This window comes from Sinohyriopsis cumingii, chromosome 5 (genome assembly GCF_028554795.1).
Source record: "Sinohyriopsis cumingii isolate HCF-2022 chromosome 5, ASM2855479v2, whole genome shotgun sequence".
In the NCBI taxonomy this organism is placed as follows: Eukaryota; Metazoa; Mollusca; class Bivalvia; order Unionida; family Unionidae; genus Sinohyriopsis; species Sinohyriopsis cumingii.
Window position 1 is genome coordinate 11,068,367 of NC_142965.1, and position 27,512 is coordinate 11,095,878.

Below are 27,512 nucleotides of genomic sequence, written 5' to 3' on the forward strand. Positions count from 1 at the left end.
TTGAATATGTCATGGAAATTTTATATCTAGTATAGTGTTTGAATATGTCATGGAAATTTTACATCAAGTATAGTGTTTGAATATGTCATTGAAATTTTACATCTAGTATAGTGTTTGAATATGTCATGGAAATTTTATATCAAGTATAGTGTTTGAATGTCATTGAAATTTTACATCTAGTATAGTGTTTGAATATGTCATAAAATTTTACATCTAGTATAGTGTTTGAATATGTCATGGAAATTTTATATCAAGTATAGTGTTTGAATATGTCATGGAAATTTTACATCTAGTATAGTGTTTGAATATATCATGGAAATTTTATATCTAGTGTTTGAATATGTCATGGAAATTTTATATCAAGTATAGTGTTTGAATGTCATTGAAATTTTACATCTAGTATAGTGTTTGAATATATCATGGAAATTTTATATCTAGTGTTTGAATATGTCATGGAAATTTTACATCAAGTATAGTGTTTGAATATATCATGGAAATTTTATATCTAGTATAGTGTTTGAATATGTCATGGAAATTTTATATCTAGTGTTTGAATATGTCATGGAAATTTTACATCAAGTATAGTGTTTGAATTTATCATGGAAATTTTATATCTAGTATAGTGTTTGAATATGTCATGGAAATTTTATATCTAGTATAGTGTTTGAATATGTCATGGAAATTTTATATCTAGTATAATGTTTGAATATATCATGGAAATTTTATATCTAGTGTTTGAATATGTCATGGAAATTTTATATCTAGTATATACTAGACCCATCAGAGAAAGTCAGCATACTTGTTTCAGAAATTGAGCATGAAAACAGCACACGGAATTGCTAATTGGTTGCTGATAGTGACTTTATAGAGGCTGTAATGTTATCACTTTTTCCTGTCTGTAGGGTAAGATAACAGAGTAAGTAATTAATTGGATGTTAGCAGTCATTCAGTCCTTAAAAAGGTACTATACAGCAGTCCATCAGTATTAAGTACCTCAGTATAATACAGTACCTTTTATAATGCCAGAATGGTCCAGGATCCATCACATTCAGTAACTGTGTTAGTATGTATTATGTACTGCAGTAGATACCATTAAGATGATACACTTTTATGGTGTAAAGTGACAATACCTATAAGACAGTATACTTTTATGGTGTTCTGGCTGAGTGGTCTAAAGCGCTGACGTTTACTGATCAGTGTGATCTCACCTCTGTCCGTGTGGGTTTGAGTCTCTGGCTTGACCAATGTGGGTATATGAGAAAGCTTTGCCAGTTACTTCCTCTGGGTTGGTGGTTCTTACTGGGGCTGGTTGATGCAAAAGTCTACATTTGTTATGATTACATACACCAGATCCAACATGTAGGGTGGATACATACACCAGATCCAGCATGTAGGATGGATACATATAACAGATCAAACATGTAGGCTCAAACTATATGCAGTACTGTGTGAAAGTACCTCTCCTACTTGATGGATGCACCATTGGATCCTTGTGCAAGGGGAGACAATTCTTCATGGCTGATTATGGATCTGAAATTTTAAGACTTATATTGATCATCTTTCATGACTAAATGGGTTTTTTCTGTTTTCAGTCACTGGCTGGAAGTGCTGATTGATGATGATAAAACAACTCGCCACAATCGGGATAGATTGTTGAGGTCACATGTGATAGTGTAAGTAAATTTTAGTTAGAAAACTCACTTATCAGGCTGCCCAGGACGAATAGACAAATCTATTTTTATGATTACATATTATCCACAGGGTTCTCACCATATATGTATTGAAGCTGATGGCATATCTGCCATATTCCCAGATGGTTTTAGAGTGTTTCATTTTTTTGAAACTCAGAAAGTGGTTAGAGAGTTGGTCAGTGCACATGATCCAAAAAATTATATATATATATATATATATATATATATATATATATATATATATATATATATATATATATATATATATATATATATATATATATATATATTAACCACATGCTTCATGCAGGGTATATACCCAAGGTGATGGTATGGCCTACATATTAACCAAATGCTTCTCACAGTGTATATACCCAAGGTGATGGTATGGCCTACATATTAACCAAATGCTTCTCACAGCATATATACCCAAGGTGATGGTATGGCCTACATATTAACCACATGCTTCTCACAGCATATATACCCAAGGTGATGGTATGGCCTACATATTAACCACATGCTTCTTGCAGGGTATATACCCAAGGTGATGGTAGGGCCTACATATTAACCACATGCTTGGCATAGCATATATACCCAAGGTGATGGTATGGCCTACATATTAACCACATGCTTGGCATATCATATATACCCAAGGTGATGGTATGGCCTACATGTTAACCACATGCTTCGCACAGCATATATACCCAAGGTGATGGTATGGCCTACATATTAACCACATGCTTGGCATAGCATATATACCCAAGGTGATGGTATGGCCTACATATTAACCACATGCTTGGCATATCATATATACCCAAGGTGATGGTATGGCCTACATATTAACCACATGCTTCACACGGCACATATACCCAAGGTGATGGTATGGCCTACATATTAACCACATGCTTGGCATAGCATATATACCCAAGGTGATGGTATGGCCTACATATTAACCACATGCTTGGCATATCATATATACCCAAGGTGATGGTATGGCCTACATATTAACCACATGCTTGGCATATCATATATACCCAAGGTGATGGTATGGCCTACATATTAACCAAATGCTTCTCACAGCATATATACCCAAGGTGATGGTATGGCCTACATATTAACCAAATGCTTCTTACAGCATATATACCGAAGGTGATGGTATGGCCTACATATTAACCACATGCTTCTTGCAGGGTATATACCCAAGGTGATGGTATGGCCTACATATTAACCACATGCTTCACATAGCATATATACCCAAGGTGATGGTATGGCCTACATATTAACCACATGCTTGGCATAGCATATATACCCAAGGTGATGGTATGGCCTACATGTTAACCACATGCTTCGCATAGCATATATACCCAAGGTGATGGCATGGCCTACATATTAACCACATGCTTGGCATAGCATATATACCCAAGGTGATGGTATGGCCTACATATTAACCACATGCTTCACATAGCATATATACCCAAGGTGATGGTATGGCCTACATGTTAACCACATGCTTCGCATAGCATATATACCCAAGGTGATGGTATGGCCTACATATTAACCACATGCTTGGCATAGCATATATACCCAAGGTGATGGTATGGCCTACATGTTAACCACATGCTTGGCATATCATATATACCCAAGGTGATGGTATGGCCTACATGTTAACCACATGCTTCGCACAGCATATATACCCAAGGTGATGGTATGGCCTACATATTAACCACATGCTTGGCATAGCATATATACCCAAGGTGATGGTATGGCCTACATATTAACCACATGCTTGGCATATCATATATACCCAAGGTGATGGTATGGCCTACATGTTAACCACATGCTTGGCATATCATATATACCCAAGGTGATGGTATGGCCTACATGTTAACCAAATGCTTCTCACAGCATATATACCCAAGGTGATGGTATGGCAAAATGTTCCTTGATGTGCTTCATACCATGCATTTATCTGCACTGATTATATTACCCACATAGTATCCATATGCTTCTCACCAAGCTGATGGTATGCCTATGTTTTTATTGTCCATAAGCTTCTTGAAGTGTTATATGCACTTGTGTGTAGCTGCTACACTGACTGAAGTGACTGTAGCTACACATGAGTGCGTATAACACCGATTGAGTAACATCATTTTTTGGTGATGTGTGCTTAGTCATGAGGGAATATGAGCTCGTATGTGCAGGCAAGGTGATGGGTGCCATTTACCTGTGGACCTGGGTTCTAATCTGTGTCTGCTACACATGAGTGCATGTGACAAAAATTCCCTAACCTATATGATAGTATTATTTGTATTAAAATATTAATTCTGCCTACTATTATCAAGCATTCTTCTATAGAAATCCAGGGATAGCACTTTCCATTCTGTCTGGTGTATATTTATAACTCTCTATAATTAATTCTATATACCTTGATTTCTTTCATAGGAATTCTGAATGACTGTGTATATACACGAGAATTAATTACTAAGTCGTCATGCGCGTGTATCTGCTACACAAGTGCATATAACACTGATTGAGTAACATCATTTTTTTGGTGATGTGTGCTGAGTCATGAGGGAATATGGGCTCATGTGTGCAGGCAAGATGATGGGTGCCGTTTACCTGCAGGCCTGTGTTCGAATCTCTGTAGAGTCTAAATTAAAAATTCTCTAACCTGTATGATAGTATTATTTGTTTTAAAATAAAACATACATACATATATACATACATACATACATACATACATACATACATACATACATATTATTTTCTTATGATTTAGTCTGACATTTTCATACATCTACATAATCCATGTATTGTAAGCCAATATGAATACCAATGACATAAGTTGGGAAGGGTCTGTACAAAACACTGCTCAGGTTTTCAGTTAGTTTCATTCATGGTTCTAATGGATACCAGTGCTGGCATGCTGATATTACAGCATGTGTATCAGTCTCAGGAGGTGGATGATTATTGGAGAAAAAAAAAAGAGCCAGCTTTTATGTTGTTTATCAGCTTAATCACCAATAGGCCTTATTAACAACAAGCTCCATTGATAACAGGAATATCAAGTCACACTACAAGCCTGATTTTGCTTGGCTCTATACAGTGTAAGCTCAGTTATGGAAATTGTTGGGTTTGGGTTATCCTGTGGGTTTTGTATATAAAAAGCATTGCATCTGTCTGTCCGGCTATCCATCAGTATGTACTTTTTGTGTTTGTTGGTTTTAATGACATTTTTAACACATTAATTCATATATCATGCCAATGAATAGGGGCTAAATGCCTTTCCCAAGGACATGAGAGCAGCCCGCATGGGCTGGCATGAGTGGGTATATTGAACCCATGGACCTTTGTGTACAAGTCCAACACTGTACCAGTTGAGCTATCATCACTCCCCGATGTACATGTGCAACAGTCCACACCATGTAGATATATTCTAAAGGACTCAAGGTACTGTTGATATGGAAAAATGGGAACCAGTCTAGAAATGGATCAACATATAGTAGAGTATATATGGGTTTGGCTTGTCAGGATTGGTTGATAATGAAATTAGATTTTAGTAAAAGAGTCTTGGTAAATTTGCAAGTGATCTGCTGCATTAACAACTGATAAATGCTCCAAAAAACAACACTCAGTTCTTATATTTACATTTTCCTTTAAATAATTTTGTTTTAAAATATACAGATGCCTCATCAGCATATGTATATTATTGTTAAAATGAAACTGGTGTCATAGTAACAAGACTGTTGTCATTGTTTTCATTTACTTCTGCATTAGAGTTTAGTTTGGTACCCTAGCCATTTGTCTTCATGGTCTTCATACCACCAATCCTTACACATTATGTCTTTGAAATTATACCATGTACAGTGGTCTTCATACCGTAAATACTGATACAGTATGATTTTGAATTTATACAATGTACAGTGCTCTTCATACCATAAATACTGATACAGTATGATTTTGAAATTATACCATATGAAATGGTTTTCATACTATAATGCTGAAACAGGATGCTTTTGATATTGTACCATCTACAACGGTTCTCCAATTGGGGAAGGTGACATCTAATTAGGGGATGGCCCTTATTGTGTGTGACATCTAAGGAGTAAGATTTATATGATATTTCTGTCTAATTAATGAAAAGTAATCAGTTTGGGCAACGTTTCCATTGTATCTAGCACTATACAATGCTGCTTATAGCTTCAATGGTTAGCCAAACCAACTCATTTTTGTTATTTAGCATTTGATCTATAATTAAGAATTAGACATGTATGTCTGGAACACAGTATCCTCTTCCTGTTGTATGAATGGAACACTCAGTGTGTTCATTAATTTTACAAGTACACTGGTTTTTTAAAAATATTTTCTTTTGCTTCAAAAATGTTATTGATTTACTGAATATAGGTGAGGTTTTATGGAAGAGTTGCCATGGCAAATCCCTGGACCCCAGCACCTTATGATACCACTGAACACAGTATCCTGTTACCTATTGTATGAAGGGAACACAGTATCCTGTTACCTGTTGTATGAAGGGAACACAGTATCCTGTTACCTATTGTATGAAGGGAACACAGTATCCTGTTACCTGTTGTATGAAGGGAACACAGTATCCTGTTACCTATTGTATGAAGGGAACACAGTATCCTGTTACCAGTTGTATGAAGGGAACACAGTATCATGTTGCATGTTGTATGAAGGGAACACAGTATCCTGTTACATGTTGTATGAAGGGAACACAGTATCCTGTTACATGTTGTATGAAGGGAACACAGTATCCTGTTACCTATTGTATGAAGGGAGCACAGTATCCTGTTACCTGTTGTATGAAGGGAACACAGTATCCTGTTACCTATTGTATGAAGGGAACACAGTATCCTGTTACCTGTTGTATGAAGGGAACACAGTATCCTGTTACCTATTGTATGAAGGGAACACAGTATCCTGTTACCAGTTGTATGAAGGGAACACAGTATCATGTTGCATGTTGTATGAAGGGAACACAGTATCCTGTTACATGTTGTATGAAGGGAACACAGTATCCTGTTACATGTTGTATGAAGGGAACACAGTATCCTGTTACCTATTGTATGAAGGGAGCACAGTATCCCGTTACCTGTTGTATGAAGGGAACACAGTATCCTGTTACCTGTTGTATGAAGGGAACACATTATCCTGTTACCTGTTGTATGAAGGGAACACAGTATCCTGTTACCTGTTGTATGAAGAGAATACAGTATCTTGTTACCTATTGTACGAAGGGAACACAGTATCCTGTTACATGTTGTATGAAGGGAACACAGTATCCTGTTACCTCTTGTATGAGGGGAACACAATATCCTGTTACCTGTTGTATGAAGGGAACACAGTATATTGTTGCCTATTGTATGAAGGGAACACAGTATCCTGTTACATGTTGTATAAAGGGAACACAGTATCCTGTTACATGTTGTATGAAGGGAACACATTATCCTGTTACTTGTTGTATGAAGGGAACACAGTATCCTGTTACCTGTTGTATGAAGGGAATACAGTATCTTGTTACCTATTGTACGAAGGGAACACAGTATCCTGTTACATGTTGTATGAAGGGAACACATTATCCTGTTACATATTGTATGAAGGGAACACAGTATCCGGTTACATGTTGTATGAAGGGAACACAGTATCCTGTTACCTCTTGTATGAGGGGAACACAATATCCTGTTACCTGTTGTATGAAGGGAACACAGTATCCTGTTACCTGTTGTATGAAGGGAGCACAGTATCCTGTTACCTGTTGTATGAAGGGAGCACAGTATCCTGTTACATGTTGTATGAAGGGAACACAGTATCCTGTTACATGTTGCATGAAGGGAGCACAGTATCCTGTTACCTGTTGAATGAAGGGAACCCAGTATCCTGTTATCAATGTTTGCAATGATCAGCTAACTAGGAACTGACTTCAATAAATGAGCTCATGAGCAAAGACACGTGATCCTTTGGACCAGCAAGATACAGGAACCTGACCTAGAATGATATATAACTAAAGTGAAGTTACTTAAGAATGATGGCTGGATTGGCAGATGGATGGGTTGATGGACAGATGGATTAATGGATGGATATTTGGATGGATGGATTGTTGACCTTTTAGGTATGAATAAAATTCACCAAAATTTTTAATCTCGTCTTTGAATCTTATTAATTCAGTTTAGTGTGCTTTGCATATCTCTAGCAAGATCCAGTTAAACCCTTTTTAGTGCCTGGACTGCTTTCTTCAAGATTTTGTTTGTGGTAAGTCAAAATAGTGCTTACAGTGTACTATTTTCTAGCATTATTATACTTCAGACAAATTTTTACCACCTAATATTCATCATTATATGCTGTTTTTACATCATAGTCTTTATCGTAAGTGAAATGTTTCTCAATGTTGTTTTCCTTTTACAATTGTGATTTTGTTTTGATTAACAGTACATAATGGAGTCATGAGTAATGCAGTGGTAGCACACTAAATTTGCATGTATGCAGTCCTTGGTTTGATAAAGGGCTCTAATCCATCCTTTTCTGTTCACACAGTAACTACTTTAATTCCAATTGCTTTAAATCAAATTTGTTATTGATGACATCTTGGATGAATTTGATTTTCAGCACTCTCAATAATCAATTAGTGGCATTATAGCACCTAATTGTTGGACCCACCCACCCACTCTCATTTCCACACATTTAACTTGTTTAATTGTCAAGCTAAGTATCCAGCTTTATTCCATGGTGGAATTTGATAGCAGTTTCCTACATCATTGATTGGAATTATGGCTGCTGAATATTGGACTCTATTATATTTTGGTTTCAGCACATTTACACTCATTTGTCGTGTTATATTTTTTAAAGTAAATTTTGTATGTAGATTGAAATTTATAAGATCTTATTTGGGTTTTATTGTCAGTGTTGTATGTTATCAGTTAGTGACATCTCTCAGGTGTACCATAACTCATGTATTATATTACTATTGTCACCTAGCCCTTTCCTGTAAAATTTCACCACTATTCTTCAAATGTAAAGCAGGGGAAATGAATTTCCTGCAATATGCATCTTTTAAAAGGATATTTGCTTATTCTGCTTTGGTCGGGGTCTTTTATATCTAAATGAAGTAGAAGTATTTGACATATAAATTTATATGAGTCTCAATATATACAATTAAATGATTTATTCTGTACTGCCTCACTAGTAGGGCATACTGCGTTACTGTTGCCTGTACATCTTTATGTATGTCCATTGTTATGTCCATCTGTTTATTCATTCATCTAGTTAGCTGTTGCATTAGGGTTGGTTTTCAGGCACTCTGCATGGTGGGACATCCATGTTCAATGATCACATTTTTAAGTTTGCTTTGTTTTTAATAATGGTAATAATTACTGACACAGGTGTTTAGCTTGCAAGTACCTGGTAATTGTAATGGGCAAGAAGGTGGGAATTGGTTCATGACTAGGGTAATCCATAGCAGTACCCCTCCCTCCCACTTGCTCACTTTCTACTCTTGTGCTCTTGTATATCTCCAGTTTAGACCCAGATTGTATAATAGTTATACAGATATTAATGATACATGCTTCACTTTCTATAAGACCTCTTGTACACCTAGTGGCACACACTTCCACACCTGAGTTTCTGTTATTTAATTAACCTAAGACAGTTTGATTTAGGGAAATTAATCTTAGCACATAACTGTTTTGCTTCAACATAAGTTGTATCAGTATGATTTGGCAAAGAAATTCACTGTCAAGAAACCTTTGATGGTGACACACTGCATTACTATTATATGACACTGGCAAGGGGAGTGTTAAGGATAAGCAAACTGGAGCTGATGTTTCCTACCCTGGGGATACTCAGTTAGTGGTTGATCTTCATGCCTCTGCCTTTAATGTAGACAGTGGTATATCACTCAAAAGGGGTGTGTTTATGTGAATACATGCACATGTGTATTAATAGGTATAAGTACTGTAATTAATTTGGAGCAAGGTTAGAATTATTTTACACATTATTGGCTAGAGAACATAAATATATCAGGGGATGCATCCCCATGAGTAGTTCAGCCTTAGTTGCAGTCTAGGTGACTGTGACCAGTGTTTCACATTGGATTAATTTATTGATTAGGATTTTATGTATGGCAAATTATATTTGTACTGAGACTGTTGTACGCATGTGCCTTTCCCAGTAACTCAACCAAAGCAGCTAACCAGGCCTGATCTGGACAGGATTCAAACATGCACCCTTCTCGTTGCAAGTCTTGAATACCAACAAAGGACCCATGGTTTCATCACCCGTTAAATAAATGTGCAAAGTGAGTGGCTGAACCTTTGTGCAATTTAGGTCCATGTTATTTGCAAATTCAAAGATAATGGCTTATTTGGACCATTAATTGCTTCATGGAATTAAGATATACAGAGGAAGTTTTGGTAAATTATTTCTTTCTGGTATACTTCAATAGTGATTTTGTATAAATCAATGTATTAAAAAATTAGGTGTCTGTTTGAGTGTTGTCAGTGGTTTTTTGCCATATGAATTTCAAATTGTCCTTACAGTGTGTGTATATGTGTGAGTGTGTGTGTGTGTGTGAGAGAGAGAGACAGAGAGAGAGTGAGTGATAATAAATCAGGCGCATTATGTTTACCTTTGCTTGATCCAGTATGCATTCCAGTCCATTCTGTCCACTTATTGACTTTTGCTGTAAAAAGTCAGCTGCAAACATTAAGATCTGTATTTCAGAGAAATGATTTCTAAATTTGATAACACATTCCACAATCATAATTCTGATACCCTTTGCTTTTATCAGGGTGAAATTCCATCTAAAAGCATTTGACACATTTCCAGACACTCCTTTGGGACAGCGATTGTTTATCTAGACAGCTATGGCAATATTAAATACTATAGCGAAGGCCTGACTTTGTCACAGAGAAAATTAAGGCAATTCTCCCATCATGATACCTAGGAAGACAGAAGCATATGTTGTTGTTGTTCTAGGGTTTAATGCCATTTTTCAGCACAAGATAGGCTATACATGGTGGCCAGTATAACTGGTGGAGGAAGAACCCTGGAAAACCCAGGGAAGAACCACTGACCCACAAGAAGCTACTGGCAGGCTTTCCCACGTACCCACGCTAGCTGAGCCTTGGACTCGAACCCCTGCAGACAGAGGTGAGATGGCAGTGATCCGGAATGGTGAGCGGTTTAGACCACTTGGCCATTCAGGGCCCCCTAGAAGCATATGATGCGTATATCTAGCCACAATTTTCAGCACTTTCTAATCTTGTTCAGCAATTCTTCTGTTAAAGATCTTTCTAGACTTTAACTAAAACTATAATTGACCACTCTGTTTAGAACAAAATTAAAATTGAAATACAATGACTGATTTTTAAAATGAATTAACAGCATTTGTTTATGACATTGTGCTTCAACATCTTCAAACAATGAACAAAGTTGAACTACTGTGATTTGCTGCTTTCATGCAAAGCTTTATGTCTACTCAGGAGAAAACAGTGGACAGTATAAATCTAGAAATTGCTCACAGCTAAATTGTGTTTTGTTAAATGTGACAAAATCATTATGAAGTACACTTCAAAATATATTATTTTGACCTAACAAAAACATGTGTTTATTTGGGGACAACACAAAATGTGTATTTTGGGGACAACACAAAACTGGTGTTTATTTGGGGACAACACAAAATTGGTGTTTATTTGGGGACAACACAAAATGTGTATTTTGGGGACAACACAAAGCTGGTGTTTATTTGGGGACAACACAAAATGTGTTTTTGGGGACAACACAAAACTGGTGTTTATTTGGGGACAACACAAAACTGGTGTTTATTTGGGGACAACACAAAATGTGTTTTTGAGGGACAACACAAACATGGTGTTTATTTGGGGACAATGCAGAACTGGTGTTTATTTGGGTTTTACTTTGTCTACAATTTTTATTTGATTTCCTTTCTTTGAATGCAGATATTTCAACTTGTCCTGCTGATTTGAACCAGTACTCAGTACCAAATAATTTCCATGTACTGCTCTTTCAGTGTCCCCCTTACTGACTACTGACTGAATCACCCCACAACCACCTACTGACTGTACTGACTGGATCAAGGCCCAACCCCTTACTGATTGTACTGACTGGATCAACCCCCAAACCCATACTGATTGTACTGACTTTGATCAACCCCCATCCCCATACTGAATGTACTGGCTGGATCAACCTCCAACCCCTTTTCTGACTGTACTGACTGGATCAAGGCCCAACCCCTTACTGACTGTACTGACTGGATAAACCCCCAACCCCTTACTGACTGTACTGACTGGATCAGCCATTGATGTTCATAAACAGTTGCAGTCTGTTATGCTTTAAATAGTTTCTCTGGACTTTATACTTTTGATATTGTTCATGAGACTGAAACCTCATTTACATTCTGCTGCAGAGGGGCTTACAGCTATTTCTCAGTTTCTGCATATTCAAGTGTGCAGTTCTTAATAATTGTGGCAAACACAGTCTGCTTTTGGATTTAACAGCTTGTATGTATTTTTCCATCAAATTGATGTACAGTGTACTTTACTGTTTGCATATCTTTTGCCATCAAATTGATGTATTGTGTTTTCTTTACTGTTTATGTTTTTTGCCATCAAGTTGATGTATTTTGCTTCTTTTTACTGTTTGTATGTCTTTTGCATTGAAGTTGATATTCTCTGTATTTCAGAGTCTATATGTCTTTTGACATCAAGTAGATGCAGTGTATATTTTACTGTTTGCATGTCTTTTTGTCATCAAATTGATGTATTTATTGTGTTTTCTTTACTGTTTGTGTATATTTTGCCATCAAGTTGGTATACTGTGTTTTTACTGTTTGTTTGTCTTTTGCCATCAAGTAGATGCCTGATGCACTGTGTATTTTACTGTTTGTATGTCTTTTGCCATCAAGTTGATATACTGTGTTTTTACTGTTTTTATGTCTTTTGCCATCAAGTTGATGTATTATGTATTTACTGTTTGCATGTCTTTTGCTATCAAGTTAATATACTGTGTTTTTACTGTTTGTATGTCTTTTGCCATCAAGTTGATATACTGTGTTTTTACTGTTTGTTTGTCTTTTGCCATCAAGTAGATGCCTGATGCACTGTGTATTTTACTGTTTGTATGTCTTTTGCCATCAAGTTGATATACTGTGTTTTTACTGTTTTTATGTCTTTTGCCATCAAGTTGATGTATTATGTATTTACTGTTTGCATGTCTTTTGCTATCAAGTTAATATACTGTGTTTTTACTGTTTGTATGTCTTTTGCCATCAAGTTGATATACTGTGTTTTTACTGTTTGTTTGTCTTTTGCCATCAAGTAGATGCCTGATGCACTGTGTATTTTACTGTTTGTATGTCTTTTGCCATCAAGTTGATATACTGTGTTTTTACTGTTTTTATGTCTTTTGCCATCAAGTTGATGTATTATGTATTTACTGTTTGCATGTCTTTTGCTATCAAGTTAATATACTGTGTTTTTACTGTTTGTATATCTTTTGCCATCAAGTTGATATACTGTGTTTTTACTGTTTGTTTGTCTTTTGCTGTCAAGTAGATGCCTGATGCACTGTGTATTTTACTGTTTGTATGTCTTTTGCCATCAAGTTGATATACTGTGTTTTTACTGTTTGTATGTCTTTTGCCATCAAGTAGATGCATTGTGTATTTTACTGTTTGTTTGTCTTTTGCCATCAAGTTGATGTACTGTGTTTTACTGTTTTTATGTCTTGCCATCAAGTTGATGTACTGTGTTTTTACTGGTTTTATGGCTTTTGCCATCAAGTTGATATACTGTGTTTTTACTGTTTTTATGTCTTTTGCCATCAAGTAGATGCACTGTGTATTTTACTGTTTGTTTGTCTTTTGCCATCAAGTTGATGTACTGTGTTTTTACTGTTTTTATGTCTTTTGCCATCAAGTAGATGCATTGTGTATTTTACTGTTTGTTTGTCTTTTGCCATCAAGTTGATGTGCTGTGTTTTTACTGTTTTTATGTCTTTTGCCAACAAGTTGATGTATTATGTATTTACTGTTTGTATGTCTTTTGCCATCAAGTAGATGCATTATGTATTTTACTGTTTGTTTGTCTTTTGCCATCAAGATGATGTACTGTGTTTTTACTGTTTTTTATAACTTTTGCCATCAAGTTGATATACTGTGCTTTTACTGGTTTTATGTCTTTTGCCATCAAGTTGATATACTGTGTTTTTACTGTTTGTTTGTATTTTGCCATCAAGTTGATATACTGTGTTTTTTTACTGTTTGTTTGTCTTTTGCCATCAAGTAGATGTACTGTGTTTTTACTGTTTTTATGTATTTTGCCATCAAGTTGATATACTGTGTTTTTACTGTTTGTATGTCTTTTGCCATCAAGTTGATATACTGTGTTTTTATTGTTTGTATGTCTTTTGCAATCAAGTTGATATACTGTGTTTTTACTGTTTTTATGTATTTTGCCATCAAGTTGATGTATTATGTATTTACTGTTTGTATGTCTTTTGCCATCAAGAAGATGCATTGTGTATTTTACTGTTTGTTTGTCTTTTGCCATCAAGTTGATATACTGTGTTTTTACTGTTTTTATGTCTTTTGCCATCAAGTTGATATACTGTGTTTTTACTGTTTGTATGTCTTTTGCCATCAAGTAGATGCACTGTGTATTTTACTGTTTGTTTGTCTTTTGCCATCAAGTTGATGTACTGTGTTTTTACTGTTTTTATGTCTTTTGCCATCAAGTAGATGCATTGTGTATTTTACTGTTTGTTTGTCTTTTGCTATCAAGTTGATGTGCTGTGTTTTTACTGTTTTTATGTCTTTTGCCAACAAGTTGATGTATTATGTATTTACTGTTTGTATGTCTTTTGCCATCAAGTAGATGCATTATGTATTTTACTGTTTGTTTGTCTTTTGCCATCAAGATGATGTACTGTGTTTTTACTGTTTTTTATAACTTTTGCCATCAAGTTGATATACTGTGCTTTTACTGGTTTTATGTCTTTTGCCATCAAGTTGATATACTGTGTTTTTACTGTTTGTTTGTATTTTGCCATCAAGTTGATATACTGTGTTTTTTTACTGTTTGTTTGTCTTTTGCCATCAAGTAGATGTACTGTGTTTTTACTGTTTTTATGTATTTTGCCATCAAGTTGATATACTGTGTTTTTACTGTTTGTATGTCTTTTGCCATCAAGTTGATATACTGTGTTTTTATTGTTTGTATGTCTTTTGCCATCAAGTTGATATACTGTGTTTTTACTGTTTTTATGTATTTTGCCATCAAGTTGATGTATTATGTATTTACTGTTTGTATGTCTTTTGCCATCAAGAAGATGCATTGTGTATTTTACTGTTTGTTTGTCTTTTGCCATCAAGTTGATATAATGTGTTTTTACTGTTTTTATGTCTTTTGCCATCAAGTTGATATACTGTGTTTTTACTGGTTTTATGTCTTTTGCCATCAAGTTGATATACTGTGTTTTTACTGTTTGTTTGTATTTTGCCATCAAGTTGATGTACTGTGTTATTCTGCTGTTTGTGTCTTTTGCCATCAGGTTGATGTATTGTGTATTTCGTCTTAACCTGGGGCTCCGAGTGGCCGAGTGGTCTAAAGCACTCACATTTACAGATCACTGCCATCTCACCTCTGTCTGCGTGGGTTTGAGTCTTGGGTTCGGCCAATGTGGGTACATGCGAAAGCTTGCCAGTAGCTTCTTGTGGGTCAGTGTTTCTTTCCGTGTTTTTCCAGGTTCTTCCTCCGCCATTAATACTGGCCACCATGTAGAGCCTATCTTGTGCTGAAAAATAGCGTTAAACCCTACAAAAACAACAACAGCTTCTGTTGCAACAATCATGTTAATCTACAGGAATGACTATTCAAGTAGTTTTGTTTTGTGAATGCTGCATAATTCCCAACATGTTGCTTAATTGAAATTATAAATAAATGAATTTAGAGCCATCAGTTGTCTCTTTTTATAATTTCAATCAGTAAATTCAATAGCTTCAGGCTTTGTAATTAGTTCATGTCGTGCTGTAATACAGTGAGTCATTAGAAGCATTACACATAAAGAAACAATTCTCCATATCAGTTGACTCAGTATATCATTAAAATCAGCAGCTGTCAACATTTCAAACCAAAATGGATTAAAATGCAATATAATTAATTTTTTTAACATGAAAATATTGTTATGGACTGTTTTGAAAGTCTCTGATCCCCTTACTTAGATTAACTATCAAACAGTCCCATAAGTACTGTCTGATACATTGAACTGGGGATGATTACCTTATGACTGCTCAGCTGACAGCTCATTATTCATGCAGTACAAGTGAGTGATAATTATAGGTAACCAATCAAAATAAGTGAACAGAAAAAGTATCGTTCCCCATCCATAGATCACATGCTTCGTTTTATCAGCTAAGTTTATACTTGTGATTCAAGATCTTTATAAAGGATGAGGGGCATACCAGTGGAGTCCCAGCAGATTATTTTTATAAAGAATAAGGGACCTACCAATGGAGCCCCAGCAGGGGAGGTGTTTATTAATAATTTACCCATGTCATTCGAGATCTTCAAAATGAAAATTATTCATGTTGTGGGGCACATTCAAGGGTATTTTGGGCAAATCAGATAAATAATAATTTTTGATCATGTGACTTACAGGCAACTCACTGTGAATACAGGAAGGGTCTAATCTAGATTTCGAGAGGCCCTGTGTGTTGGGCTATCTACTTTTTGAGCACGGGCAATATTATGTGCAGGAAAGGATACAGTTTCTGGTTATTTCCACTCTTATAAAATTTATTCATGTAACTACCAGTTAAAGGAATGTTTTTCATGAGGAGCTTTCTATGTATCTCTGTTTGTTCCATATACTCAAAAAGTAGAGTTATTGCCCTTGATCCTGTGTCCTCTAAAGTTGTGATATAATTACCAAGTTGGATTCAGCTTCAAAACAACTTAGACCATGATCTGCAGATACTGTTTTTTTTTTGCAGCTGGATCATTGTTGTTTATTACTGTTTTGTTCTGACAAACTCCATCAACTTAGATCAGCAGGTGGGCGTTGTGATGACAAATCTGGGTTTATGCTCTTTGTAATTGGATCTTTTTCATGAGTATATTAAGTAACATACTTTCTCATGCCTAACATGCATAGCTGTTAACTTGGACCCAGATCTGACATGGTATAATGGGTTTAGTCTGATAATTCTAACTGTGATTGCTAGAGAATAGCACAAATTCTGATCCTTTGGCACATTATACCATAACAGATCTGGGTCTATGCTGTTTGCAGTTCAGTTTGTTTCCTGCACATGTACTATTTATACTTGCAGGTCCAACTTCAAATAGTATAGACTCTCATCTCCCATTGCATAAAATGCTGGCAGATCAGAATCTGTGTTGTTAATCTATTGATTACACCTAAAAAGCTGTGGAGACCCAGAGCTTGTGGTGCACTGGGGCCTGTGGAATTTGCAGTTGGACGCGTAAGTGAGCATACACAGTGGCTTTGGCATACTATGCTTTATTTTGCTGGGACAATGACAATGTCATTGTAGAGTTCACTATTAGATTTTAAAATGTTGCTTAATGAAAATACATGAATAGTGAAATTCTTACAGTATTCATAAATTGTTAAAGATTTCATATCTTTTCAGAATTCAGAGGGCGTGGAGAGCTTACGTTCACAGAAAAAAGGCCTCACTGGAGACTGATCTCAAATCATCAGCAAGAAAGGAAGTAGAAAATCGTAACTCACCAATTTTAACTGACAAAAGTTTAGATGCAGTATCAAATGTCGTTGTGACACAAGATGAAGAAAATGCAAGTATAGACAAGGAAGTGCATGCAGCACTGCATACTAAAATTGTTGAAACTTTAGACTGCAGTACAACTGTAACATCTGATGATACAGCAGAATATTTTGAAAAGCAAAATTTACCTACTATAAATTTTAGAGAGGAACAATATCCATGTGAAGCAATTACAGTTCCGAGCTTATCTATATATCCAAAAGAAATTGCGGGGGATTTTATTGTGAACAATATTTGTATCCAAAATAGTGAGCAAGGAGACAGTAAGTTGGATTGTGGCATTTTGCAGAGAAAGTTTGATAAATCTGATAAAGATTACCAGCTGAGACAACAAAGGAAGCAGAATTTACTATGCAAGGCACAGGAATTTGCAGATTTAAAGAAATCTAACATACATGCAAAGCCTTTAGAACTTTTCATGAGTACGCAGTTAGATGTACAGTGCCCTGATTCTGAAACTGCTGATTCTTCAGATATGGAAAGTGGACATCAGTTATCAGAGGAGATGAAACATCTCACAGTAGAGAGATTGACAAGTGGAGGTTGCGATGAAAATGAAAATAATATGAAGTCAGTCACTGCAGATAAATTTTCAGATTCAGGGAAACATGAAAAAATGTCTGACTTCACAAATGCTAACATTCCTTTCTACTCCAAACTATGCATCCATACAAACATTCCATCGGTAAGTGATGACAAGATGCAAGAAAACCAGATCCTCCCCAATCAGCAGAAGGAAGATAACTTTACCAATACTGTGAATAAGGCATTTGATGATATCAATGATACTGCTGAAAATTTAGCTGAAAAATTACAAAGTCCTGGAAAAGGATGTGGACCTAAGAGGGATAACTCAACAGAAGGGGCAGATAATTCAAACTGTTTTGATGTTTATAATATAGAGTCTACTGTTCCTCATTTGGACTGGGCAACCATAGAGAAGAGACTGCAGGAAGCAGCCGAGGAGGAAAAGAATAGGCACAAGGTAGGTGTTAATTGTCTTGTTGGTGGTAGCAGATTTTGAGTTCAAGGTCTTTGAAATTCATATCCATGCAAGGAACATAATACACCACTTATTCATTTTAGTGCACCATAATAACTCGTGAATCTGCTAATAAAAGCATAGGTTGGTATGGATCACATGTTTATTCTACAGAAGAGGCATAATATATACTTCTATTTGTTTAACATTATAAATTACAATAAAATTTGGTAATGATAGTGGGATATATCACTTGTTTATCATTGAAAACAGCAGTTACAGCACTTTAATTTAGGATGGACATCATGAAATTTCAATTTTAACAAAAACCCATGTATTTTATAAGAATGTCTTTGACAAATATATTTTCTCAGTAAATTACACCATATGCTATCAATGGAGATGTTGGGAAAGGTCCACTGGTGGCAACACAAAGAACAAAAAAAGAAAACTTGACATGTTAATTTCATGTTTGATTTTATTTTTTAAGCTTGTTTCATTATAATCAGTAGAAATGCAACATGCCTTCTTCTATTCAGACATGGAGTCAATTGACATTCACATCATTGCCCAAGAAGTGGCTAAGTGAAAACTTAATTTAAGTGCATGTTTAGTGGTTAAGTGAAAACTTAATTTAAGTGCCTGCTTAGTGGCTAAGTGAAAACTTAATTTAAGTGCCGGATTAGTGGCTAATTGAAAACTTAATTTAAGTGCCTGCTTAGTGGATAAGCTAGATTTATTATGACAACTATTGAAAACGTAATGGTCCTTTGGTATAATAACATGAGCTAATTAGCACATTACTTTATTTCTACTAGTTACAGTACATGAAAGGTACCAACATCACAGTAACATATGTGTGTAGTGTCAGCCAAATTTCTTGTTAAAATAACACATTGGAGACAATTCCTAAGTTGTTCTTTTGCCTTGTCCTTGGATTTTTCTTAAAAATTTGTTGTGATGCATTAACAGAATAAACTTGTAGATTTTAATACAATCCACACTTTTTTGTCTTTTCTCTCTTTTTGTTTTTGTTTCTCAAGGTTTTTTGTTGATTTGGATGTTGTTTTTATAACTGTACCATTGCTGTGTGTCTACTGTTAGTACAAACAATGTAGGGTTTTACATGGTCATGTGCTGTCAATGTTATATGGTGATGTGCTGTCGATGTTACATGGTGATGTGTTGTCGATGTTACATGGTGATGTGCTGTCGATGTTACATGGTGATGTGTTGTCGATGTTACATGGTGATGTGCTGTCAATGTTACATGGTGATGTGCTGTCGATGTTACATGGTGATGTGCGATGTTACATGGTGATGTGCTGTCAATGTTACATGGTGATGTGCTGTCAATGAACTGACATTTAAAATTGCAATCTGGAATGATTACTCAGATTGCAGCCCTTATAAAAGGTTTGGTTCTGTTGATTTATGAATTGAATTCGAGTTATGAAGCTTTAGTTTGTCGCTCTTAGGTTGCAGTGCATACATACACATATTCTAACCTTAAAAGGGATGCTACTCTAACTTTCTAGAGACATTAATTGTGAGTACTGCATATCAGCTTTATCCATATTAAAAGTCTGTCATCAACTATGGACTTTAAGTTACCTTTTTTAGATCTAGTATTCATAATTATTAATACCCATTACATGTGAGGGACAATGGAGATCCTAGTTTTATGTATAACAGAAAGTTGTAAGCAAGCCAGCACTCAGACAGGCAATTTCAGTCTCCCTGCTCTATGCCACTGATGGTGTTTATGAACCCGTGTTTAAGGACGTGTCACTTGCAGGTTATTGAGGGAGAGGTGTAGCAAGGTCTTTGGTTAAGCCTTAGTTGATATTTCTTTGATTCCTATTACATTAATTAGGGCTGCTTAGTAGCAGACATGTCAACCAGTCAAGATTTTACGGCAAAATTTGTTATGAAAATTTAGCATTCAGATTTATATTGATGAGATTCAAGAATAAAATAAAAATGTCATTTAATTACATTTTCAACAGGAATTTTCTCAGTGGACTCTGGTAGGCAGAAAAGTCCTTTTGGAATTAGTATGATAGACTGGCAGATAGAATAGTTTTTCAGTGTTGAAAACAATGAACTGGTAAAACAGAAAACCAGACTGAGCTACCTTAAAAAGTTTGTCCTCCTTTATATGCATGTCTGCAGGACTTCATTTGTAATTGCAGTTGTGAATTGCTTGAAATTTGCCTGTTATCATGTACTGTTTTCTTGACAAATATCACAAAACTTTCACAAATGCATCTGACTCAAAGTGTGGTTATTAAATAAATGGAAAATCAACAGGATAGACAATGTCGCACAGCTGACTTGCATTGTGGGATGTCATGTGCATACAATATACTGATATATGATGCCATGGTGATTTGATGCAAAATGGCATGTGTATGTGTTCTATGGAATGCTCTGTGAACTGAACTTTTTATTTTCTTTCTATAAGTGATTTCTAAACATGTTTCCATAATATGTTGTAAACATTAGATTGCTTTGTGGATTGAAATAGCAGTATTTTAAATACGTTATATTTTGAGAGCGAACTTCAAAAGAGCCTTCTTTTGTTGGATAATTTTTTAAAATCCGTGTTTTTTTTACCCTAGTGCGTGTTTATAATGAATGAGTGAGTGAGTGAGCAATCAGTTACAGTGAATGAAGCACATGCTAATGTCAAGCCCATGCCACCTAATAAAAGACCTTAGCACACTTTTCCTCTGGTGTCCAGACAAACAACACCTTACTCATTCTGCTTTTGTAGAGGCCTATAGTGATGGTCATAATATGAGAGAACTGTCACATTTGTAGATTTCCAGTCTTTGTGTCTGGTAAGGCTATCATTTATGTTATCAAGCTGATATATTGAAAAACCGGCCTATGGATTGTGTATCATATTTGTTCTGTTGTGTTTTAGTATTGTGTAATAAGTATTCATTAGTCTGTTGGTTAATAAACCCCACAGCCATCAAGTGTTGTAGTTATTTCTATTCATACATTGTCAGGACAGTGGCTCACATTTTTAAAGCATTAAGTGATATTTGTATCAGTTTTGGATGTACTGATTTGTATATTTAAGTACTAATGACATTCGGGTGAAATTACATCAGAAACTGTTCTGACTTCCTATAAGGAAAACAACATAGGTATAGTCCATTGCAGCAGCAAGCAGCTTTGCCATCTACTAGCCTTTGGTGGGCAATTTAGCTTTGAATATAAAATAAACCCAGTTGTTTAGATATATTTTCCAAGTTCTAAAAATAAATGAAAAATAGTGAAAATGAACAAAAAAGGATGAAAATAAAACAAAATGGAATGAAAGTAGAAACTTTAGTTTGTACTGACTTTGCGCATGTGAATAGATTTATAGGAAGATTAAACAATTGTTTTGAAAACTTGTTACCTATTTAAGAACACTGATCCATTCTGGACTAGCTGCTCAGATTTTAAGAGACTGATGTAATAATTCTTGATAAACCAGCTGAGTATCTTTGTTATGCATCTCTGGGCCAGTTATAATTGAGCATCATTATTTGGCATCTCAGGGCCAGATAAAATTGAATGTTGTGGTTTTGAATCTAGGGGCCAATTAAAATTGAACATTCTGGTTTGGCATCTCTGGGCCAGCTAAAATTGAAAATTGTGGTTTGGTTACTCTGGGCCAATTAAAATTGAACATTGTGGTTTGGCATCTCTGGGCCAGCAAAAATTGAACATTGTGGGTTGGCATCTCTGGGCCAGGTAAAATTGAACATTGTGGTTTGGCATCTCTGAGCCAGGTAAAATTGAAGTTTTATTTTTTGCTATGTCTGGGCTAGTTACAATTGGAGTGCTTTAATTGTTATACTTTTATTTAAGTTTTCATGCTTATCATCAAAGATGGAATCTTTGATGCACCACACACAATCTGTCAAGGTGTATGGATCATTTTCCTCCTATACCTCTACACACACCACTCCAACGTGCCATATCCATGTGGTAATGTGTACTCAGGTCAGTGATTCATCTTTCTGACAGAAGTAGATTATAGAAGATGAGCTTCCTCCTTCTGCAAACCTTTTTTTGGGACAAATATACAGGTTCTAGATATGCCATAAATTGGCCAGGAACACGCCATTCATGGCTGTGTTGTTTTGTGTAATGCAGTCAAAACTGCCATCCAGATGACTGTAGTGAAGCCATCCAGAGCCTAAGTACACTGGCAAACCACTTAATTGCATTCATAAACCTTTACATTAGCATTACATGGCAACATAGACTTTTATTTTTAAAAAAGCTCAAAAATTTACAAGCTGCACAGAACTTGCCTGGTGTGAAGCATTTAAAAGGCAATATGTTTGTATGTAAGAGAGAGAGAGAGAAGGGAAATAAATCATGCTGCATTCAATCTTTTTTTCCTAGTTTGCATTTCATTTATCTCCCCTGCTATCCCTCTGGTATACAACATATGCTTTACGCAGAACCATATGTTGATAGATTTTTGTCTGTAATGCTTTTATTATGGCTGATTGTAAAGGGAAGGCACTCAAAATATAGATTTGTATTTATTATCTCCTCAGCCTAATTTGTTCCAACATTAATATTGTTGACTAAAATTAAACATCACAGTTTTGTGCAGATGATAAATCATGTGATAGGTGTCTGTTGTTATATTAAATATTACTTGCAGTTATATATTGCTGTGGCAACTTATGTGGTTATTTCTCATGGACTTGATACCAGGCAAAATACCAGGTTAAGACTCACAAGTAGTAAAATAAAAGTTTGTGTTTCATTATGAGAAATAGATATAGCCGTATTATATTTTTGTCAAGTCCCGAAAAAGTACAAAATTATTAGAAGACTTGAATGTGAATTAAACTCAGCTTGTTGCAGCAATTGTTTAGTTAGTTCAGCTGTTTAGTATTTTGAGGCTACATTCCAATTATTGAAGCTTTAAATAATGAATGAGTAAGACATTTGAGTGATGTCTATTGTTTTAGTGATTGATGAGAATCTATTCTAGAACTGAAGGTTGAGATATTATGACAATCTATTCTAGAACTGATTATTGAGTGATTGATGAGAATCTGTTCTAGAACTGATCATTGAGTGATTGATGACAATTTATTCTAGAACTGATTATTGAGTGATTGATGAGAATCTATTCTAGAACTGATCATTGAGTGATTGATGACAATCTATTCTAGAACTGATCATTGAGTGATTGATGACAATCTATTCTAGAACTGATTATTGAGTGATTGATGACAATCTATTCTAGAACTGATTATTGAGTGATTGATGAGAATCTATTCTAGAACTGATTATTGAGTGATTGATGAGAATCTGTTCTAGAATTGATTATTGAGTGATTGATGACAATCTATTCTAGAACTGATCATTGAGTGATTGATGACAATCTATTCTAGAACTGATCATTGAGTGATTGATGACAATCTATTCTAGAACTGATTATTGAGTGATTGATGAGAATCTATTCTAGAACTGATTATTGAGTGATTGATGAGAATCTATTCTAGAACTGATTATTGAGTGATTGATGAGAATCTATTCTAGAACTGATTATTGAGTGATTGATGAGAATCTATTCTAGAACTGATTATTGAGTGATTGATGAGAATCTATTCTAGAACTGATTATTGAATGATTGATGAGAATCTATTCTAGAACTGATTATTGAGTGATTGATGACAATCTATTCTAGAACTGATTATTGAGTGATTGATGAGAATCTATTCTAGAACTGATTATTGAGTGATTGATGAGAATCTATTCTAGAACTGATTATTGAGTGATTGATGACAATCTGTTCTAGAACTGATTATTGAGTGATTGATCCAACTCTGTTCTAGAACTGAAGGTTGAGTGATTGATCAGTCTGTTCTTGAACTGACCATTAAGAAAGGAAATCTGTCCTCCTCCACTAAATGTTAAAAAGGGGGAGGGGGAATTTTCTGAATTTAGAAAGAATGTAATAAAGAAATAAATATAGGGCTTGAAAAAACAATTGCCAAATTTTGCAAAGTTGGTTTGAGTTTTTTATGCATGACTTTCTAAAAATGAACATTAATCCCACAATAGCACATCCTATAATAGTCCCTGATATATGCTTGAATTATCAGTATTTTGCTTGGTTTTTTAAAAAATCTTAAGATATTTTTTTATCTTTAAAGTAAAATGATATTGAGATAACTTGAGTTTTATAATTATTAAATCTTGTACTCTGTATGACTCAAAAAAGATATTATGGCTTTTAATCTTAATAAACTTGAAGTGGTATGATTGCCAGATTTTTGTTTGAATGTTCAGTTTTTGTCTAGTTGTTGAGGTTGGAAGCATGAGAGCATGCTGATCAAGCCATTTTAGTGCCTGATGTTTGAGTGAGTGATATTGGAATCATTAGGATTTTATGGTATTTAAATTTGGCTCTCTGTATGAAGAAATGCTGAGTCCTGGGATACAAACCTCAGGGTGCTTGAAGATTTTGACAGATGTGTACAAGAACATTTTTTAGGCTCACAACCATCTCAGTGCCAAGGGTGTTCTCCTTCAGATGTGTACAATTTATACATTTGTTTTGTTACATAACATTTTTAATTGGTTGACTAATTTTTCCTCTGGAAATATATCAACTGGTTTTCTGTTATTTGTCCTACATGTCAGTGGAAGTGGGAAGTTGTTAGGCTCAAATGTTATAAAATATTCATCTTGCACTAAATTAAGAGAACTGAAAAAACTGTTTATAGTTTGTATGGGTGAAACGATACACCTGTGCTACATAACAATACAGATTGATAATCAATTAAAAAAATACGAAGAAAAATGACTAATAATTTTTGTTGTTGTTGTTGTTGTTGTAGGGTTTAACACCACTTTTTCAGCACACAATAAGCTATACATGGCGGCCAGTATTAATGGTGGAGGAAGAACCCGGGAAAACCCCGGAAAGAACCACTGACCCCCAAGAAGCTACTGGCAAGCTTCCTCACATACCCACACTGGCTGAATCCTAGACTTGAATCCACGCAGACAGAGGTGAGATGGCAGTGATCTGTAACGGAGAGCGCTTTAGACCACTTGGCCACTCGAGGCCCCACTAATATATTCATGACTGCTGAAGATTAAAGTAACTTATATAAGTTAGATATTGTTTTGCATTGATTCTTCGCCTCTTGCATTGGGCAAAAGTATCAGTGCATTGATATATTGATGAATTGTTTCACCCCATGTTATTTATGTTGTCATTTAACTTTAGGTACGTGGGTTTTTTTTCTTTTTGAGAGTGATTTAATTTTAACATAGCAATGCAACTGAATAATTGGCAAGGTTGAAAATAGTCACAAATTACAGATTGAGTAAATATTATTACAAGAATTTTTAAAAATAAATGCCTTGTATGCCAAATTAATATTGGAGGAGACAAAGTTAAAGAATTTATTTTGTTATAATAGTAAGTTATTACTTATTAATCTTACTGTAAATAACAGGAAACTTTGAAATTCAGTCAACTACCTAACTACTTGGAACTTGTATGTTACATCCATCTTCATGTAATATTGACAAGAAAGTGTACTAATTGCTGAAATGATTTACATTCAGTTTAAGATAAAACTCTAGATGTTATTTTTGAAACCCAGATACCACCTATGTATGATACACCATTTATAGCCTTTTACTTGTTATGTATTACTAGATTTGTTTTGAAGATTTCTTAAAATCAACTTGATGTAAATGCATCAAAGATGATGTTTAATGATCTATGAATTCATGTCCTAAAATCAACATGATGTAAACGCATCAAAGATGATGTTTAATGATCTATGAATTCATGTCCTAAAATCAACATAATGTTAATGCATCAAAGATGATGTTGAATGATCTATGAATTAATGTCCTAAAATCAGCATGATGTAAATGCATCAAAGATGATTTTTAATGATCTATGAATTCATGTCTTCAAATCAACATGATGTAAATGCATCAAAGATGATTTTTAATGATCTATGAATTCATGTCTTCAAATCAACATGATGTAAATACATCAAAGATGATTTTTAATGATCGATGGATTAATGTCTTCAAATCAACATGATGTAAATGAATTAAAGATGATTTTTAATGATTGATGGATTAATGTCTTCAAATCAACATGATGTAAATACATCAAAGATGATTCTTAATGATTGATGGATTGTTTTCAAATCAACATGATGTAAATGAATTAAAGATGATGTTTAATGATTGATGGATTAATGTCTTCAAATCAACATGATGTAAATACATCAAAGATGATTTTTAATGATTGATGGATTAATGTCTTCAAATCAACATGATGTACATCAAAGATGATTTTTAATGATTGATGGATTAATGTCTTCAAATCAACATGATGTACATCAAAGATGATTTTTAATGATTGATGGATTAATGTCTTCAAATCAACATGATGTACATCAAAGATGATTTTTAATGATTGATGGATTAATGTCTTCAAATCAACATGATGTAAATACATCAAAGATGATTTTTAATGATTGATGGATTAATGTCTTCAAATCAACATGATGTACATCAAAGATGATTTTTAATGATCGATGGATTAATGTCTTCAAATCAACATGATGTAAATGCATCAAAGATGATTTTTAATGATCGATGGATTAATATCTTCAAATCTATATGATGTAAATGAATTAAAGATGATTTTTAATGATCGATGGATTAATGTCTTCAAATCAACATGATATAAATACATCGAAGATGATGTTTAATCACTCCTGTTACTCTCAGTTAACACTGCTATCCTCAGCACTAAAAATAGAACCCTTCTGCGTCATTAAAAACCTCCAATCGTCTGTTCCACCTTTACATGATGGCACAACAGTAATGCACTTATTTGCATCTCTATGGCAAGGGTTATATCCCTTGTTCAGGAATTTAAAAGGCTTCTAGTTGCCCATCCAGTGTTGTGGGTTCC

The 27,512-nt window shown here is 34.8% G+C and overlaps 1 protein-coding gene across 1 annotated transcript in view; it reads left to right on the top strand.

The window, feature by feature from the left end:
- LOC149798631 (uncharacterized) overlaps positions 1 to 27,512 on the top strand; it is a 262,358-nt gene that overhangs the window by 64,719 nt on the left and 170,127 nt on the right. The window contains exons 6-7 of the mRNA XM_089957464.1: positions 1,593 to 1,673; positions 17,380 to 18,520. Of these exons, the coding sequence (XP_089813590.1) occupies positions 1,593 to 1,673; positions 17,380 to 18,520 (1,222 nt within the window). The remainder of the gene's footprint in view (positions 1 to 1,592; positions 1,674 to 17,379; positions 18,521 to 27,512) is intronic.